Here is a 21,186-nt window from a genome sequence, read left to right on the forward strand (position 1 = left end):
ATGAAATACGGTACATTGTTTCAATCATGGACTGCCATGACTTTGTACAAAAAAGTACTGATGTAGTGCAAATACTGTAGTAGGCTATATTTGACTTTATATGTCTCGCTCTCGTCTCTCGTCATCTTCCGCTTGTCCGGGGATCGGGTCGCGGGGGCAACGACCTAAGCAGTGAGGCCCAGGCTTCCCTCTCCCCGGCCACTTCCACCACCTCTTCCTGGGGGACCCCGAGGCGTTCCCAGGCCAGCCGAGTGACATAGTCCCTCCAGCGTGTCCTGGGTCTTCCCCGGGGCCTCTTCCCAGTGGGACGTGCCCGGAACACCTCACCAGGGAGGCGTCCAGGAGGCATCCTAATCAGATGCCCGAGCCACCTCAGCTGGCTCCTCTCGACGCGGAGGAGCAGCGGTTCTACTCTGAGCCCCTCCCGGATGACCGAGCTTCTCACCCTATCTCTAAGGGAGAGCCCGGACACCCTGCGGAGAAAGCTCATTTCGGTCGCTTGTATTCGCGATCTCGTTCTTTCGGTCACTACCCATAGTTCGTGACCATAGGTGAGGGTAGGAACGTAGATCGACTGGTAAATAGAGAGCTTCGCCTTTCGACTCAGCTCCTTCTTCACCACGACGGACCGATGCAGAGCCCGCATCACTGCGGACGCCGCACCGATCCGCCTGTCGACCTCGCGCTCCATTCTTCCCTCACTCGTGAACAAGACCCCGAGATACTTGAACTCCTCCACTTGGTTCAGGATCTCCTCCCCGACCCGGAGATGGCACTCCACCCTTTTCCGGTCGATAACCATGGCCTCAGATTTGGAGGTGCTGATTCGCATCCCAGCCGCTTCACATTCGGTTGCGAACCGCTCCAGTGAGAGCTGAAGGTCACGGCCCGATGAAGCCAACAGGACCACATCATCTGCAAAAAGCAGCGACCCGATCTTGAGGTCACCAAACCGGACCCCCTCAACACCCTGGCTGCGCCTAGAAATCCTGTCCATATAGGTAATGAACAGAATCGGTGACATAGGGCAGCCCTGGCGGAGTCCAACCCTCACCGGAAACAAGTTCGACTTACTACCGGCAATGCGGACCAAACTCTGGCACCGGTCGTACAGGGACCGGACAGCCCCGATCAGGGAATCCGGTACCCCGTACTCTCGGAGCACCCCCCACATGAGCCCCCGAGGGACACGGTCGAACGCCTTTTCCAAATCCACAAAACATGTGTAGACTGGTTGGGCGAACTCCCATGTACCCTCCAGGACTCCGCGGAGGGTATAGAGCTGGTCCACTGTTCCACGGCCAGGACGAAAACCACATTGCTCCTCCTGAATCCGAGGTTCGACAATCCGGCGGACCCTCCTCTCCAGGACCCCCGAATAGACTTTCCCAGGGAGGCTGAGGAGTGTGATCCCCCTAAAGTTGGAGCACACCCTCCGGTCCCCCTTTTTAAAGAGGGGAACCACCACCCCGGTCTGCCAGTCCAGAGGCACTGTCCCCGATGTCCACGCGATGTTGTAGAGTCGTGTCAACCAAGACAGCCCTACAACATCCAGAGCCTTAAGGAACTCCGGGCGGACCTCGTCCACCCCAGGGGCCCTGCCACCGCGGAGCTTTTCAACCACCTCGGCGACCTCGGCCCCAGAGATAGGAGGGCCCCCCCCGATGTCCCCAGACTCTGCCTCCACGTCGGAAAACGTGTTGGTGGAATTAAGGAGGTCTTCAAAGTATTCCTTCCACCGATCCAGGACGTCCCCCGTCGAAGTCAGCAGCGCACCGTCCCCACCGTATACAGTGTTGACAGAGCACTGCTTCCCCCTCCTGAGTCGCCGGATGGTGGTCCAGAACCTTTTTGAAGCCGTTCGGAAGTCATTCTCCATGGCCTCGCCGAACTCCTCCCATGCCCGGGTTTTTGCCTCCGCGACCGCCAGAGCCGCGTTCCGCTTGGCCTGCCGGTACACATCAGCTGCCTCAGGAGTCCTACCAATAAAGCCCGATAGGCCTCCTTCTTCAGCTTGACGGCATCCCTCACCTCCGGAGTCCACCACCGGGTCCGAGGGTTACCGCCGCGACATGCACCGACCGCCTTGCGGCCGCAGCTCCGGTCAGCCGCTTCAACAATGGAGGCCCGGAACATGGCCCATTCGGACTCAATGTCCCCGCCCCCCCCCGACTTTATATGTATTTTATATTTTATTGTATGTACTGTAGACAGTAGAAAATAGTAGTTTTCACCTTTGCTCTTGTCAAAATGTCCAAATTACTGTTGCAACAGTTTATCAGCTGAGGTTGGGCTCAACTCTGTCCAGCCTCTCTCAATGTTGCCCCATGGTTCACAACATGGTCAACCAATGTTGTTTGAATTTCATTAGATACTGTATTGGCCCTATACTTCCACAGCCTCCAGCTCTCCCTCTTCCCCTTCCTGCAACATTGCCTTCCATTTTTTATGAGGACAGGTACACTGACCTGTTGCCTTTTTATAGTCATTCACAGGCTTATATTGTTTGTTAATTACAATTTGCCAAGTTAGAATAATGCATTTATCTGAATATCCTTTTTTTTCAGGTGCAATTTCTGTTACTGGTCAGAAGAGTGCGCTCTCTGACAAGTGCTTGTGTATCCAGCCAGAGCCACTCATACTCCTCCCCAAGCCTGGACCATTCCAGGGTCGTTACTGTCCATCAGAAACACCCCATATCTCCCTACACTGAACATCAAGGAAGCATAAAACTACTGAAGAACCCTTCGAAACAATAGAAAACCCCCATACTGAACAATCAATTGTGAACCATGATTTTGAGAGCGCGATTTCAATATCAGATCTCTGTTCTCAGTGGTTCTCCACAACTACCTCCAAGCTCCCACCTTCCTGGGCCGGCCAGGGACCAAGACCAGAAACCGTCTGTTGAGAAGATGTCTATTGTGAAACAACCTGTTGATTCATGAACAAACTAGTCGGCTTCTGTTCTGTTGATGCTTTTCTCTGCACGCGTAATAAAGGCAGTGGAGACTTTTACCCTACCGGTCTGGTTGAATCAGACCAGACAATCCAAATATTAACCTTAGTAAACTAATAAATCCGTAATAAATGTTTGTATTCACATTGGCCCTAGCATAGCAGACTACGGTAAACTGGAACCCACCTGTTACCTAGGCCTACTTGTCCGTTCGCTGTCAAATAAACGCTTTTTTCCTATAGCGTCATGACGCTGACTAGGATGCAACGCCGGAGTTTTACGTAGTTCACCCCCGTTTACCTCTCATCTAATCTTCTGTCCGAGCTGAATTCCCACCCCCTCCTTCACCGACAGCAGCGCTATCTTTAGCTCTGCCACGGATTACCACTCGTGAGCGAAAGGCGAAGACCGTAAATTGACTGCGCTGGAGCGCAAACCGGCAGGATTGCGTTCTTCTCTGTGTGTACTATTTCTCGACTGTCGCCGTTACACCATACTCTTTAAGCATAGGTATTACAGGACAGCTGCGGAAATGACAAGCTCCATGTCTCCGTCTCCAGCTATACGTTCCTCAAAATACTAAAGATGCTGCCTCCGAACCGGATCGAACGACAACCCCGGGCCTCCCTCCTGCCCGGGGTTCTGCTGTGTTTCTGTGTTATTCTCGCTACTGTTTCTGCTAGTAGAGCTTTGCCAGGTAAGAATAACCTTTTTGACATACATTTAAGTAACACTATTCGGACAATGTCAATTATGTTGACTGGGTGACAATCTGTGCCAACCTCAAATAGTCAGTGACATAAACTGTCAATGTATTTTTTTTCCATCTGATCTTTCAATAGCGTATAGGCTACTGCTTTTAACATGTTCAGTATAACAGTATACATGTCCCCCCAAACACAGGCTACACTGAACATAAATACAATACATTTAATGTTGTTTGTTTCTCGTATACATTTAACACTTCCCTATTTGTTACGCTGACGATGTAGGTTATTTGTTTCTAAGCCACCAGATGGTTTCATTGAATCCGGGCAGGTTATATCACAGATATCTTTAATTTAAAAAGACCGTTTGGTAACTGTCTCTGCGAACATCTATGGAAAAAGACCAAAAAAATACTTGGTTTACCATCCCATTATTAAATCCCTTCCTTTTTTTAAAGAAAGTTATAGTGACTGCGTTTATTAACAAAAGCTGCCCTTCCTCCTGTATTCTCTTGTCTACATGGTACCAGTCATTCATTGTTTATACATTGTCATGAATAAACTATCTAGACATGTTGCAAAGTAAAAAAAGGAATATGATGTGTGGCGGGTGGGTGGTAGCCCCATAGGTCTTTGGGGGCAGAATGTATTGACTGGCTGGTGATGGAGCGACAGAGATAATCTCCCCTGATCTCTTAACATGGAGACCCTATGGGACACCCAACAGCTGGGTACTCTCCCTCAATCTCTGTCATCTGGCTGGTGTGGACACGCACACACGCACACGGCACATACACACATGCACACACATACAAGCACACATGCACTGACAATCAGACACAATCCCCAAATCCCAGAGGCAAGCACACAGGACGCTTAACACATGAACTGGGAACATCAGGGCACAGGCCTACGTTCATCCTCAATCCCCGACACACGCTAAATCCACATAACAAATAATGTATTTGTCTTTGAAACAGGACCTCAGCAACCCCCAAAAAAAGATGTCCTAATGGTTGAGTGCTTTGTTGTATTTATGAACAAGACAACTTGTCCAATCATTAGACTCTAATGCATATGTAAACAGTCCAACCTGTCTCTGCTCTTTGTCAATTATCAAGGCTGATGTTGAGGCTTTGTCTGTGTCCATATGGCTTTAGAATGTGTTATTGTGAAGTCGGCTGTAAATCCTAACAAGGTACAGCACTGCGTAGCTGCGACTGTGCACATTATGTAAGCGGAGAGAACTGTCCAACACAGCAACGATGGGAAAATTGAACTAACATTTTGTGAGCACCTCTATTTTGCACATTTATGCCCTCTGGTTTCTCAATCTGCATAGCCTACAGGCTTTATTAACTTTAATAAGTTGATAAGAGAGAGAAAAAAAAAGTATTTATAAAGGTTGATTAAAATGTAAAATGATTTTTTAAAATGTCTCTATTCATAGATAACTGTGCTGCCGGCATTGTTTCTTGTGTGCCGGCATTGTTCCAGTTCGGAAGCTTGTTTTGAGCAGAGCCTTTGAGTCTGTCTAAGGAAAACCCGCCTGGAGGCTTGTTGGCATTAAGGAGATTATAGTTTAACTGACATTATTAGACACAGTTACAGGTTGCAAACACACATGCACACATACACATCGTTTATGGCCCCGGGGTGGTCATGGCTGCCATAAGTAGGTTGTTTAAGCGTAGGCTAACTGTGGGAGGTGAAACAGGAGCAGGTGGAAAATTGGTCTTGTTGCCACGTACACTTAACCAGCTGGGGCCACATAGATTGCTGGCTCACAGATCACACGCTCACACACGCACATAAACCAAGGCACGCACAGACACACACACAGACATGCATTACATATACACTAACACACATACGCAGACATACATACACACACACACACACACATACTCACTTGAATGATAATCAATATAAAAAAAGAGAAAAAAATACAGAAGTTGTGGCTGAGGAGAGCCAAGAGCAGAGCACACAGGGCGATGGAATCAAACACGTCTGTTTGAAACGCACACTTTACCATCAAGCAGAAGCGAAGAGATGATCACAAAGAGTTGATTTAATCTCAAAGTTAATACAGCTGAATCAGAACATCTGTCATTTGGAAGTACTTTCCACAGTGGACAGTGCTACAGGTGGAGCGCAAATCGCTTTAGCATTGACGGGGATCTGTTGGAAAGTCTAACAGATCCTTGGGAGAGAGTTGAAAACAATTTTACACCAAAAAATATTTCCTTCTGAAGACTTGTTAGGAAATGGTCATCCTGGCTGGCCAGTACGCTCATTCTTCTGCGGACTTTGGGAAGGATAGAAGGTTTCAACATTTATCTTGTCAGGCAATGTTGCTAAGGCATTCATGTGTGTGTGTGTGTGTGTGTGTGTGTGTGTGTGTGTGTGTGTTGTCACCCGAGGGAACCAAACAGAACAGAGCCAGGAAATGAGGGAGCTAATAGTGAATTCAATCGATCCAGAGACATTTTCCTTGACGTTCTGCACAGTCTACACCTCCTGGGGCTGCAATCGATGCTGTTTGGATCGTCTTGAATGCCCACCGCCCAACCCCCTGACCATCATCATCTTGTTACAGTTTATGTCACACACACACACACACACATACATCTGAAAGTACAGCGCTGCGTTTAAAGGACCATTTTTTGGCCACTGGGTTGTCTGACCAGACAGGTCAGAGCACTTTGAGCCATGGCCCCTTAACGCACACAGGAGGTCAATAACAACCTACCAGTCCGGTTGTGGTTTGGATACGAACCGAAAACGGTCGTCTGCCCCTCCTAGAGAGGGAGAAAAAAGAATGGAGGTACCAATAGAAAATTGCATTTCAGCTTGTTTCATTTCGTGTGGTCGGCTCTCTAACATGGGTCTGTGTCCTGCCACCATTGTGCTGGACGTAGATCAGCATCAGAAACGAGTACGAGAGACAGAAATATGCAGGAAGCCATTCTCTGTTCAGTAGCAAAGTTACAGTGAAACAATAGGAGAGAGAGAGACAAAGAAGGTGGACAGGCAGTAGACGTACTTGTCATCAGAGAAAGAGAGACGCAGGAACGAAAGGAAAGATAGAACAATAGAGTCACTTTGGGCACACCTGTTTGTAGAATGACCCGTTCTGCCTGCTACGCTGAGGCATGAATGTGACAGGCACACATTCCTTCTTTTCTCATTTCCTTATCGTTTTTTTTCTTCCGTTTCTTCCACCTCAGTAACTCAGTAACCAGTTTTTCGTTTTGGTCCTGTTAGTGTTGTGAAAAGTGTTGGGTCACAGTGTACATATCTCAGGGCTATTTAAACAGATGCTGAAGCTTTTTCTGTTCCCTCTGCTTAGACGTTTTGGAAAGGTTTCATCAGAGAAAGACGCACCCATCACCACCAAGGCCCTTTGATCACTGGGAATCAGCTGTCAGTCATGCACAGTAGCACAGGTGTTTGTTTGTTTTTCTTCCAAAGTGGTGCTGATAAGATGCGGTGTTGACCGTAAGTCAGGCCAAGGTGACATAGTTCCAGATATAGTCTGTGAGTTGAGAATGAAGGCAGCAGGTTTGATTCACAGTCTTTCACAAGCGTCTGAATGTTCGGTTGAATAACAGGAGCTCTGGTTGACTGACTACTTCTTTGTGCACTATTTCCGAAGACCTATCCTAAGACCTTCAGGGCTCTCAAGTCTCCCACATTCGCTGTGAGACTCGCGCATTTCAGTGATTCTCACGCTTCTACGCAACACCTCGTATTTCTCATGCATTTCAATCATTTCTCACGCTGAGAAGTAAAGGATAACTTGTCCCGCTATATACAATTAACGGACGAGGTGCAGGCATACTGAGAGGATCGAGGTATGCAGAGTTCAATGCCAATTAGAAAACATCCCCTCGTCCCTGGATCTTTCTTTCTTCCCTCCTTGAGATCATCTCCAATCGAATGTTATTGGACAAATACTTGGTTGTCTCTACATTGCTCCATGTTACTCCATGTTACTCCATGTTACTCCACATTACTACAATAATACTTATGTCCACTGAGAGTTCTGTGTGGAGGGAAGTTTGCATTGGGAAGGACCGAACTTTGTGATTCTCCTGTCCAGTAAAGTGGACGCTCTAGTGTCGTCTGTTAGTGCAGGCACTTGATTTGGAGTGCTGCCCATATGTCCCGACAAACAGGAAGTTCACACAATGGAACAGCGTTACCCTTCTGGCATGGCCAGTTTCCTTCCCCCTGGTCGCTGCCCGCTTCACCAATCAATGGGATGCACGCACACACAACAACTCACAACAACGCAAATGCCAGCACATTCACGTTCATACTTACAGTGTGATTCATACTGTATCACACACAAACACTATCATAAAGGCACAGATTGAGTGCTAGCTTTTCTCATCAAGAGCAGCCGTTGCGGCAGAGTGACGAAAGAAAACAAACGGTGCCACGTAAGTGTCTGTGCCCGGCTGTGTCAGGGAGCGCTAGGCCACTGTGTTCCTCGGTGCTCCTAATTACCCAGCATGCCACAGCAGATGGCTGGACTAGTCATTTTATTTATCTATCATTGGCTCATCAGGTGTTGCTGTTACAAAACGTTTATACACCTCGGTCATCCTTGCTGACCTAATGATCCATTATGTAGGGCATTGTTATTGAGCGCTCACTGCCTCCAACTCCTTCTTTCTCCTCTTTTTCCTACCTCTCTCTTCCCTCTGCTGTCCACTATCTCGCTTCACCCCTGTTTTTCTCCCTCCCCCTCATTCTTTCCCTCCCCCTTTTCCTCTCTCACTAGCGCTCTCTCTCACATTTTCCTCTCTCCTTCTGTCTACCTTTTTCTCGAGGTCTCTCGGGCGTGAGCACAGTCTCCCTTCATCTCTCCCTCATCTCGAGTCTCCTTCCCGCACCATTTTCCTCTCTCTCTCTCTCTCTCTCTCTCTCTCTCTCTCTCTCTCTCTCTCTCTCTCTCTCTCTCTCTCTCTCTCTCTCTCTCTCTCTCTCTCTCTCTCTCTCTCTCTCTCTCTCTCTCTCTCTCTCTCTCCCTCCCTTTCTCTCACTCTCTCTCTCTCTCACTCCCCCTTTCTCTCACTCTCCTCTCTCTCTCCCTGTCTCTCTCTCTGTCTTTCTAATTAGCTAGCTGTGAAGGTGACAATGGGATGCATCCTGCCCTCCTGTGGTTTCTTGTCACACCTTATGAAATGTACGCACTTCCCGTCCCGTAGTGTGTGTGGTATCGATCCAGCTAGCCGGGTTTAGGATGGAACAGTCGGATGCAGTATCCCTGAGGTCATTAAACGGAGGGTCTCTCTACACAGTCTGTCATTAGTGTTCCAGTTATCTGTGATGGTTATCATCCTTTGCTCCCGTGCTTTAGCTTTGGACGAATGGTGATGATGGGAATGATGATGAGGGTGTGTGTGTGTGTGCGTGCTTGCTTGCTTGCCAGTGTGTGAAGCGTGATTATTGTAGTCCGGTAGTGGCTTTGTAACATTAACCACCCACAGCATTCGATAAAGGTTCCAGCAACACTGCTCAATAACAAACGTAACACACATACACATTTTCTTGCTTTTTCGATTCACGTTGAAGAGGCTCGACAGAAGAGAAATTGATGTTAAATGTGATTCATTTTCATTAATTAATCACATGAATCAATGACATCGATCTAAACAGGGAGCTGTGTGCTATCCAGAGGGATTTCTTTTGCTGGTGGTTTGATGTGGAAAGACCAGACCCCAGTAACCATGTCCTGCTGTTTGATCTTGTGTCTCTGCTGCAGGAACAGGGTCAGATCAGCCCAGATCTGGACTGCAATCATCACTCTTTACACACATGCGCACGCATGCACACTTTCTGATCAAAGGGTCTGGGGTTGGACAGCTGAGAGAGATGGTGCGATGAGTGCAGAGAGAGAGAGGGAGAGAAAAAAGAGAGGAGGGAAGAGCTTTTGAGAGAGTGAATACAGAGAGATACAGAGAAAGATGAGAGATGAGTTCAGAAAGGTGGCTGGAGGGAGAGAGAGAGAGAGAGAGAGAGAGATAGAGAGAGAGAGAGAGAGAGAGAGAGAAGAGAGAGAGAGAGAGAGAGAGAGAGAGAGAGCGAATGGAGTATGACCAGAGACAGAACACCCCAATTCCGGCCAGTGTTTTGGTGAAACATCAACAGTGAAGAAGAAGAAGGGAGAGGATGAAATATGGATGAATATTTTAAAAAAGATGAGAAAGATGAGGACTAAGAGAGGGGAAGGAGGGAGGGAGAGAAGGAGAGAGAAAAATTTAAAGAAGTGAGGCATAGAGGTAAAGATTAAGACATAAGACAAGCAAGACATAGTGGAACAGAAAGAGAAAACGAGAGAGGCATAACAAGAAAGAGAGACAGAGAGAATGGATGAAAGAATTTTCAAAAGCCAGGTGGTGACATGACAGCCGGCAGTGTGTGTTGAGTTTCTGGAATATAAGAATATAAACGAGTAAAAGGCGACGACGCAGCAGCCTGGTCGGGAGACTGCAGAGTGGAAATCTGCTGATGGAAAAGCAACAGTAGCCAGGCTGTGTCAGTCCTGATCCTGATGTGGGCGAAGGTTTCATCAGGTCTAATTCCATTGAGAGAGACGGGCCACAGGCAGCACTGGCAGAGAGAGGAGGAGCAACAAATGGAAGGACCTCCGTTTCTCATACGCCATCTTTGATCCAGTTGTCCGACGACCAGACTCTCGTTTTGCCAGACTCTCTCTCTCGCTCCGCACATTCACATGTCATTTACTGACTGACTCACGGCCCGAAGCCACTTAGACGGAGTCTGGTTAGTGGATGATGAGATCTCCCGCTCTTTCCCAGTCGACAGGCGCATGCATGGCTAATGTCAGGATCAAGGAAATGTATTACGGTGATCAGAGCAGAATTTTAGTTCTTCAGGAAAAGAAAGGATGGCACGTGTCAGGTAAAAGTAGAGAGCCCCCCCCCCCCCCCGGGATAAAGAGAGTGAGAGAGAGAGAGAGAGAGAGAGAGAGGGAGAGAGAGATAGACAGAGCGAGAAAGTAGGCTTGAGAGAGAAACCGGCACAGAGAGAGAGAAAGAGAGAGAGAGAGGGAGGATAAGAAAGACAGTGATCACTTGATGGGTCCAGCACGTGTTCGTCACCCATGTTTTGACATCAAGGAGGGAAAGGTGAGTGTGGAGGAACAGAGAGACACGCCGAGCACGCTAATCAGGCGGTTGCTAGGCTACATATTGTTGTACCAAGAATAGAGATGAATCTCTTATCTCTGCATGTGAGATGGAGATGGAGCAACATTCAGGGCATTTCTGCATCTGTCTGAAAGCACAGTTGTGGTCTAGTGAAAAGACTGCAAGCTGTTGGCTTTGCAACATTTGTTTACGTTTACACACCAGGGCTCAAAAAATTTCTAGATCTCTGGTAGCCTTTCGGGCAGGCACTCTTCAAAAATGTTTATGTCGAGAACTGGTCAAAATCAAAACATCAATCAAAAACTTGCAGAGCTCGGGTTTAGCCCCGGGAAGTCAGGCTAGCCCACTCCACACACACACACACACACACCCCATACAACACCACCATACTCATACAACCAAATCAACAAGACATGCAATGGAGAGAGACCAGGAGTATGTAATGTGTGTGAGGGGGGCAACCTGTAGCACACAGATGCCCCACACCCCAGCAACTACTCATCCATCTTATAGAAGCACCAAATCCACTATATGGAAGATAGTCAAATCTGTGATTGACCTTTCAAGTTTGTAACCGACCGATACACAGTCCTTCTCCAGTATGGACTGTAGGATGAAGACTTGACCACAGATCAAGTCAGGCTCATTGACAACCAGGTGCTCCAGGGCCCAAAGGTTCTAGGGCCCAGAGTAAGACTGGGGATACTGTGGGGGCCCCTCCGGCCCCCGCCTCTCCCTCATAACCCTGGATGTCAGCAGTCTGGGGTATCCAGGTCCCGCCCTAGCCTGTCTGCAGTGTGGAGTGCCTGGAAAGATATGCTGATTATAAAGCTCACTTTACGATCAGCTTTGAATGTGTGTGTGTGTGTGAGAGAGAGAGAGAGAGAGAGAGAGAGAGAGAGAGAGAGAGAGAGAGAGAGAGAGAGAGAGAGAGAGAGAGTGCGCACATCTGTGCCAGTTTGTGCCCTAGGCTTTAGCCCACATTATGCTCCTCGTCTCATCTGTAATGCAATCAGTTGCCATGACATTTCCAAGCGACGGCCCGGCGACATCACGGCCGCCGGAGAAAGATGTTGCACACTTGCTCACACACACACTGGTCCTGTTCTTTATCACTCTCACCCGCACTCACCCTCCTCATCCCAATCGCACACTCATCCCTCTCGATGTGCCTTGTTGTGCTGTGGGGTTATATCTGTTTGCAATAGCCTAGTAATAACCTGATATCATGACTCACGATCACGTCACGACCACAGAAATATGAGCAATGGGGACACAATGTTGGGGGGGGGGCACAGTGTTGGGGGGGTCTCTTCGGGGGGGTCTCATAGCTGAGCGGTTAGGGAATCGGGCTACGAATCAGAAGGTTGCTGGTTCGATTCCCGGCCATGCCGTAACGACGTTGTGTCCCTGGGCGAGGCACTTCACCCTACTTGCCCCGGGGGGAATGTCCCTGTACTTACTGTAAGTCGCTCTGGATAAGAGCGTCTGCTAAATGACTAAATGTTGACTTGTGTCTGTTCCTCTGTGTTTTTTCAGCTAAAAGGAAATGCCACGCCATTAGCTGTGTCCATGAGGGGCGGGAAATCTGCCAGGGTGGCTCCTCTCACTGCGGCCCTTGCCGCTCCCCATTGGAGGAGAACGAGGAAGGGAAGTGTGTGGCCAAGAAGATCCCCTATGACTATGGTATGAGGATGTTTCGACGCACTCTCTTTCACGTGCACACACACATACAGTGCCTGTCAAGAAAAGCTGTGTGTGTGTGTGTTCAGGAGGGTGGGGAATAAAATCATCATGCGCGTACCTCAGACAGACCACCTCTGGCCCCGAGGAGAGACAGGACCCCCCCCCCCCCCCACCACCCCCTTCTTCACTCTCTTTTGCTCTCATTTCCTCTCTGCGTCACCTCTATCTCCCTCCCTCCCTCCCTCCCTGCATCAGTGAGCTTGTCTGCGGTCTGATCCTGTGTTCCTCTAATCCCCCCATCCCCACGCACACAGACAAAAACATGACACCCACACAGACACACACTTAATCACCGCCTCAACGCATTGCCCTCTCTTTCACTCCCCCCCCCTTCCATCCACCTCTCCTTCCCTCTAGATCTTTCTCTTTCCGTCCTTCTTTCCGTCAGTCGCTCTCCATCCCTCCCTCTCTCCGTGGCTCCCTATACTTAATCTAATTGAATTCTATGAAAGAGCCGCTCCACATGGATAAATCTCATTCCTCATAGTTACGAACTGGGCGAGTTCGTAAGAGAGAGAGAGAGAGAGACGGAGGGAGGGAGGGAGGGAGGGACGGAGGGAGGGAGGGAGGGAGGGAGGGAGGGAGGGAGGGAGGGAGGGAGGGAGGGAGGGAGGGAGGGAGGGAGGGAGGGAGGGAGGGAGGGAGGGAGGGAGGGAGGGAGGGAGGGAGGGAGGGAGGGAGGGAGGGAGGGAGGGAGGGAGGGAAATGGTGAGAGCAGCACAAACAAACTGAGAGAAGGGAGAGATGGAAGAAGAATTAGAGTGTGAGGCCAGAGCAGTTCTGTAGGGCACTCTCCATCTGTCTGCATGTGTGGGCTTCTCTCCGGGATTAATAATTTAGCAGCAAAGGACAGGCTTGGCACAGCTTAGTGGTGACGCCATCATCTGTAAAGGAGAGGAGAGGGTTGTCATTATCATTTTCTGAGTGAATGTTGAACAGTGTGTTGTGTGATAACACAAGTTTGTGTGTGTTTCATATAGTGACCTTATTACTAATACACAGATTTCTCCAAACCCCCAATGAGTGGCCTCATTGTTGCATTGACTTTTTTTAATCTCATCTCTTTATCTGAGGCAAACGTGTGTCGTGTTGCACATGCATCAGACAGAGCCATGAGGGTCGAGTTAGGTCCAGAAAGGGGGATGGCAGCAGTGCTGGAACCGATACATAATTGAACCTGGCAACCCAGATGTCTTTGGCTATGCATGAGAGAGCAGCAGGATGGAAATGATTGTGCATAACAATGCTTGAATAACAAGACCGCCAACGCACTCCACAGCAGTGTGGCAGTGCATAATACACTCAGACGCACACGCACACGCACACAAACAGTGGGACGCAGAGGCCTCGCACACACACGTGTACACCAACTCTCGCACAAATACACAGTACAAACTTGACATGGGAGGATCGCAAATCGTCCCATGGTCTCAAAGGAAGTGACAAGCTCGAGAGAGACGCCAACATCCAGCACTTGGATGTTCCCCAGGGTAAGAGGCTGGCTGTGGACCAGGGATAACAAGTGTACAACTTGTTGAAAGCAGTAGCCATCTTAGCTCCCCTCGTCCTGGGTGTTTTCTGAAGAACCTGTCTCTGTTTGTCGACCAGGTGCACACTGCCATGGGTAAATAGGCCTTGCTTTACAGTAGTGGCCTCTGTTACTTTGATGTTGAACTGAGTGCTGTAGAGGGAGCACACGCTGGAGGGAAAGGGTTGTGTGTACCAAAGGCAGGGCTGTGTCAACGCAACATGTGTGCGTGCACGGTACAGGAACACAGAGAGACAGAGAGTGAGAGACTCAGACACTGGGAGTGTGTCTTGGGTTTACATGTAGTCATTTGGCAGACGCTCTTATCCAGAATGACTCACAGTAAGTACAGGGGACGTTCCCCCCGAGGCAAGTAGGGTGAAGTGCCTTGCCCATGGACACAACGTCATTTGGCACGGCCGGGAATCGAACTGGTAACCTTCTGATTACTAGCCCGATTCCCTAACCGCTCAGCCATCTGCCTGGGTTTGCTCTTTAAAATGCACTTCATGTGACCATGTAACGGGGAAATGAGGGCTTTGTGTTTACGTCAGAGCCTGATGCCTGTGTGACTGTCATGTAGTGGTAGCTAACTCCAGCTGGACCAGAGGGACATGCAGGCCCAGGTAACAGACAAGAGATGATTCAAAACAGACAAGCCCTGGATAATGGGCCTCTCTAGTTAATGGAAACCAATGACAACTGCACACAGGCCATTAGCTAAGAGGAAGGGAGTATCTTGACATCATGGGGCAGGGCAGCGTGGGTAATGTAGTTTGTGATGCCTGGTGGAGGCAATGCTTTGAACCACTGTAAACTGAGGCGATGAAAGGCTAAGAGTTGATAGGGCACACCAGAAGGTCTCAAGTGTCCCATGTGTGGGGAAGGAAAGGATGGGGAAATGTAGTTTCATTCAAAAGGTTCAATCAGAGAGATCTCCGAAGTTTACATGTGTTTACACAGCTACGTGTGTTGCCAGGGAGAGGTGGGTATTTATAGAGTTTATGGATCAGGGGACGAGTCGAGGTTTTATGAGACTTGTTGACCGAGGGGTTCTCACTCCCATGGTGGTCAAGAAGACGTTGTGTAACTCAGAACAACTGATGCAACTGCACACTGCTCAAATGTATCCTGTCACGCTCAAACAAGATTCCACCGTGCTCTCAAACCATGGAGGTCTATCCTAAACATTTATGGCCTATGGTCCAAAGTGAGTCAACGTTGAGCTGTTATCCTCATACTTGCCACAAGGTGGCGAGGTAGGTTTTTTTTTTTTTTATAGGGATCGCCTATAGAAGAGAACTCGGTCTCAAGATGGCTTAAACATGAACACTAAAGGGTCATTTAAAAAAAGAACATTTGGAATTCAAAGAAATATGTTTGTTCATTGACGAACACACCTACACAAGTGACCATGGGAGACTCAAACTTTCATGATCATAAAGTATCAAATAGACTCCCGTGTCATCGTGAGTCACAGTTATCCAGCTATGATTCATCATAGCGTGTCATATCGGGGTAAGTGATTGTTCCCAATGTCCCCATGGCAAATGTAAGTAATGGACCATGTACGAGGGCCGGGGGAGGGGGGAGAGGGGGGGGGGGCAAGGTAGAAATGGGATGTACATGAGTTTGTAAGTGATCACGGCAGAGGTGTGTGTGTGGTGTGTCCCACAGTTGACTTGTTTACTGTTTGTTTGCTGTACCTTACCACCCCCCTGGGTTCCTCTCCGGGCTTTATGAGTAATTAACACGGTGGTGCCAAAACCTGCTCTCTCTCTCTGCACAAGGTGTGGTGTATACTTGTACACACACACACACACACACACACAGACACACATGGCCTCTTCTCGAGTATTCTCCAATAACACCTTTATTCATCCCCTGATCCTTCTCAAGAACTAGATTTTCCAAATGTTGTGATTTGCGTTGACCGGTGGCCACCTACACCATCTTACATGTTATATTATAATATTGACTCTATAGACTTTGAAAGTTCAAACTGAACTGAGTTAGTTTGTGGTGAACCACTGATGCTCTTGCTGGCAAAGCATACTGTCACCCACGGAGCTGATCACCACCTGCAAAGTGCAGATGGCATGACCCGCCTCCACCATCACCTGCTGTGGAGCAAACTAAATGGCCGGGGGCGGAGGGGGGTGTGAACAACAAAAGAAGCCAGCGAAAGTGAAACTGTCACATCATATCATGCACATCACCCCAGCCAGATGGCAAACCTTCTAGGGTGGAAAAGTGACACAGGAAATATGATGCAGCTGGTGTTAACAAACATCACAACGGCTTGCTGTAGCTAAGCTTGCACATTCATGTGCATGTAGCAAATGTAGGTTGTTTTTTCTTTGTTTTATTGTCTTTCACCCCATATGTTTGCTCTAGCAGAATTCTGGTGCATAACAGAGTGCTGGAGAGGAGATGCACAAGAGGTACAGTATTATATGTACCAAAGACAGGGCTGTGTCAACGCTCCGTGTGTGTGTGTGTGTGTGTGTGTGTATATATATCAGGTTCATAAATACAGCACAGCTCAGCATCGAACAATACCGTCCAGTCAGATAATTAAAACATGTATCATACGTACGTGCATACAAAATCAAATAGCTACAACATAAAAACAGTAGAAGGACTTTGGAGTCGTAGGTCGATGTATGAACTGGCCAATCAAAAGGCAGGTTTAGGTTGAAGTCTAGGTGGTTGGGCCGAGGCGGGGGGGTTTGGCTGATTGCTCAAGCCCCCCCTGTGGTGCTTCCTCCCCTGGCCACACACATACTCCACACCCTGGTTGCCGTGGAGAGGCCCTGGTTGCAGGAATGTGGCTAACTGTCTGGCTAACATAGCTGTTAAATAGCTGTTAAACAAGAACTGGCCTTTGTCTGCTTTTATCTGTATCCCCAAACAAACAACATACACTCGTTGACCACACGAGAGACACACACACACACAGACGCTAACTGGTTTTGTCCTGGGTGCATGCATGCATCTGGTTAGGTCACAGAAACACATTCCTATATGACCTGGTGACAGATGCTGTTTCTAAGACAGCGTATTGTTTGTGTGTGTGTGTGTATGCGTGTCTGCAGATAAAATGTCGACAAGCCCTGACCTAGATGAGGAGATTGACTTCCTTCAATCAGTCATCGACAAACAGCAGGTGGTGGAGGGCAACCAAGCAAGTGAGTCCCACCGTCACTGAATGATTGTGCACTTTTGAATGTTTTCCCAGGACCTTGCCATTGTGTATTTATTGAAAAAAACTTTGTTCTAAACCCTCCCCCATCTCTCTTTCACCACCCTCCCCCCTTCTCTCTCCTTTCTCCCTATCCTTCCTTTGCTTCTAACTTTCCTTCACTGTCTCCTTGGAAGTCACCTCCTCCAAGACAGCTCCCTCTTATCCACAGACAGATTCTCCAAGGCAGAGATTCCAGGACCAGCTCATGGCCGGTCGGTCCACCTCCACCCCCAAGCCTGCCACCTCCACCCCCAAGCCTGCCACCTCCACCCCCAAGCCTGCCACCTCCACCCCCAAGCCTGCCACCTCCACCCCCAAGCCTGCCACCTCCACCCCCAAGCCTGCCACCTCCACCCCCAAGCCCGCCACTACCGAGTCCCCCTTTGAGGGCAAGAGGAGGGGAGGACCCATCGCCATCCCGTACCGTTCCAAGGACGGACTCCTTATTAGTGAGTAGCTTCATGGCGCTAGGAGACAAGTGAATATCAGCCGTAGTCATGTTGTAACCTAACCAAATGTTATGGGACACAAACAAATGCACAGACACACATATTCATCAGCCCATTTCTTACAGGTAAAGACGCATTTCACAAGTATCTAACCCTCTAACATTGTGAGCACATATGCAATGCTTAGTTAGAAAGTTAGTTAACCGTGAAATATTGCAACAGAACATTGAGTCAGAGAGTAGGGAGGGAGTAGGGAGTCAGATGGCTGAGCGGTTAGGGAATCGGGCTATTAATCAGAAGGTTGCCGGGTCAATTACGTTGTGTCCTTGGGCAAGGCACTTCACCCTGCTTGCCTCGGGGGAATGTCCCTGTACTTACCGTAAGTTGCTCTGGATAAGAGTGTCTGCTAAATGTAATGTAAATGTAATTGTGGCTTCATCTGAAGTGTTTATGTTCTCTTTCCATGCAATGTGTCCCAGTTTCATAAGTAATAAAGGTGGTGACTGTGTGTGTGTGTGTGTCCATCTACAGTTATGATCTCAGTGTGTATCCTGCTTGGCACAGTGGCCATGATCCTGGCAACAGTGTGTTGGTTCAGGTGAGACATCCAACCTATACCATGCTATGACAGACACACTGTATTTCAAACAACAGGATTTCAGTTTTGTTTACAAGTGTGTCACGTGAGCTATGTCTGAATCGTCACTAGAGGTCATTTTGAGAGCTGATCCAACATTTCAGAACTTTATGTTGCACATGTTTGTATAAGTTTAACCTATGGGCATTTAGACTTGAGCGACTTCCATCCTAACCCTAGAAAAACAGTCTGATTACTTGCCTCCTGCAGGTTGAAGAGAGAAATGCGCCTGGTCCAGAAGATCGACTACAAAGCTTTTGGTGGAAAACCTCCTGGAACAGCAAACGGCACCTCTGTAAGAATTGTATCTGGACATTTCCAAGAGAAAGAAAGAGTGTATGTGTGACAATATCTCTTTCCTCTTTGTTCTCTTCTAATTTCCTCTTTTTTTCCCCCTTCTCTCTTGCTCTTCTGTCACCAGGTGGGTGATCAGACTCTGAACCAGAGTGCTCATATGTACCACTACCAGCACCAGAAGCAGCAGATGATCTCAATGGCCAAGTGAGTTTCTTCCACGCTTTTCTCCATTTCTATGATTTCCTCTCTCTCTCTACCCTTTTTCTTGCTCTTTGTTGCTCTTTGTTGCTCTCTCTCTTTCTCTCTCTCTCTCTCTCTCTCTCTCTCTCTCTCTCTCTCTCTCTCTCTCTCTTTATCTCTCTCTCAGTGTTCTTTCTATTTACATTTAGTCGTTTAGCAGACGCTCTTATCCAGAGCGACTTACAGTAAGTACAGGGACATTCCCCCGAGGCAAGTAGGGGGAAGTGCCTTGCCCCAGGACACAACGTCATTTTGCACCAACCCACAACGTATTCATCTCTCTTTCTCTTCCCATGATTTTGCCATCCAGTTCGAGTATCCACACACACTCACAGGCTTCAAACATTTACTGCATTTCTCCCAGACAAAAACAGGCGCACAAAGTCTCAGACTCTGAAGCAAATTCCGATGAAGAGGAAGTGGGAGGAGACTTCACTGTGTATGAGTGTCCGGGTCTGGCACCGGTGAGTAGCATCAAACAGACAGAGACACACGCACACATAGCCCTCACCTCACCTTCTAACCATTGACATCTATATGTTCTATTTCTTGTTTTTTATGAGACAGACAGGTGAGATGGAAGTGAAGAATCCCTTGTTTGACGACTCCACTTTACAATACCAGAGAAAGTGAAACATTTAGACCAACTCAAAGCATAATCACACACACAAGCCAGTTCATACTCTGAAACAAGCCAACCCGATCTCAGAAAACTGGATGAGTCCTGTGCAAAAAAGACAAGAAATAAAGAATGAAAGATGGAGTAGTTAACTGTGAAGACTTCGTTTCTACGGACGATCACATGACCAATGTCTTATGGTGTCTATAACTGTCATACTTGTCACATTTCATACTCTGTATCGTGTCTGGCTCGCACACAGTCCTTCTCAGTGAAATGCACAGTTTCACTTCTGTTCTTTCCTCCTTTGGGGTTTTGTCGTTTATCTAGGAACCTCTAGGCAAAGTTAGTCCTCAAGAAGTTAGGAGTCACATATTGAGCCCTTTGTGTTGGATTTAAGTTGTTCTGTATTTTAGTGTTCCCCTGGCTTGCCTTCATAATGTTCATTGTTTGTGCAGCTACTTCCCAAAGCCTCTATTTGAATGTGACACACAAGCAAACATATATATGATCCAGAGGACACACACGTGTCAACACATTTAAGAACCTCAATGTCCTCTCCTATCTTCTGTCTCTCATCACAGCTAAAACATATTCCAGTATATTCAATTATAGGTACATGTTTTGTATTGTTTTTCTTCCTTAAGAAACCAAAGGACTGGAGAAATCCTGTTTTACTGTAAGTTTAACATGTTATTTGCCCAGTCCTCGGTTCAGATATCCCATTTCTCTTGAGTGTCTTTGGATACTCTCCAACCAACCAGGTTTGACATCAAAGCTACTGCCATTTCGGAGCAGCAAGGATTGTTATGTATCGAGAGAGTGCACATACAAATGACCAGGTTACACATCGTTTTGAGAGTCCCCTGTATGCCCTATGCAGATGCTCACACCATCAATAAACTATGAACGGAATAGTACAGCTCTGCTGATATTCGACAACTGGTTAGAATTAACGTTAGTTAATAGTAATTGACCATCTGTTGATAGTTTATTGAGTATATGCTGAGCATTTAGAGATCATCTACAGATTGACTCGGAAATAAAGTGTTGCAAAGATATATATATACTGTGTCGATGAAAATCAGCACCAGAATAAGTATACTGCATGCTTTGATTAAAAAGGATTTCATTTGATATATTTATGCTGATTTTAACTTGTATCTGTAAATTCTCTATAAGTGAGTGACATGGAAGCACTCGTACGAACATTTAGTCATTTAGCAGATGCTCTTATACAGAGCGAAGAACATAGATGATGACATTAAAACATGGTAGATGTCACTTTCTTGTATTGCCTCACAGTGGCAAGACCACTGTGAGTCCCAATCCCTGCAAAAAAAAATCATTCTAAAGAGTTCACTTTTGATAAGTCTTTGTATATGCAGGCCTAGCTGAATCTGAATTAAAGGGTTTTTATTACAAGTGAGTATTGGTTTGTGAGTCATTGCTCGCTTCCTTTTTGTGTTTTCACTGGGCTATTTCTGTCTCCTCTTTGACACAAGTGTCACATTTTTGGTTGGAAAGTTTCACTTTGGCTTTCTCGCCACAGAGCCTGAAAGCCTGGTGTGCG

At 47.6% G+C, this 21,186-nt stretch overlaps 1 protein-coding gene across 1 annotated transcript; it reads left to right on the forward strand.

Annotated features, from left to right (window-relative positions):
* Nucleotides 1-3,315: 3,315 nt before the first annotated feature.
* Nucleotides 3,316-21,038, forward strand: npdc1a (neural proliferation, differentiation and control, 1a). Its single transcript, XM_084687929.1, has 9 exons — nt 3,316-3,656; nt 12,390-12,536; nt 17,223-17,315; nt 17,506-17,820; nt 18,352-18,418; nt 18,668-18,752; nt 18,879-18,958; nt 19,359-19,458; nt 19,562-21,038. The coding sequence occupies exons 1-9, from the start codon at nt 3,545-3,547 to the stop codon at nt 19,625-19,627; spliced, it is 1,065 nt and encodes a 354-aa protein (XP_084544055.1). The 5' UTR covers nt 3,316-3,544; the 3' UTR covers nt 19,628-21,038.
* Nucleotides 21,039-21,186: the final 148 nt, after the last annotated feature.

The sequence above is a fragment of the Hypomesus nipponensis genome, chromosome 22, assembly GCF_054491055.1.
Source record: "Hypomesus nipponensis isolate SF chromosome 22, ASM5449105v1, whole genome shotgun sequence".
NCBI lineage: Eukaryota > Metazoa > Chordata > Actinopteri > Osmeriformes > Osmeridae > Hypomesus > Hypomesus nipponensis.

Excerpts from the sequence above, each read along its gene's own strand:
- npdc1a (XM_084687929.1), top strand. The coding sequence starts at position 3,545 with ATGCTGCCTCCGAACCGGATCGAACGACAACCCCGGGCCTCCCTCCTG. Across the intron at positions 17,821-18,351 it reads CAAGGACGGACTCCTTATTA|TTATGATCTCAGTGTGTATC; the intron begins GTGAGTAGCTTC and ends GTCCATCTACAG. Across the intron at positions 19,459-19,561 it reads AGTGTCCGGGTCTGGCACCG|ACAGGTGAGATGGAAGTGAA; the intron begins GTGAGTAGCATC and ends TTTATGAGACAG.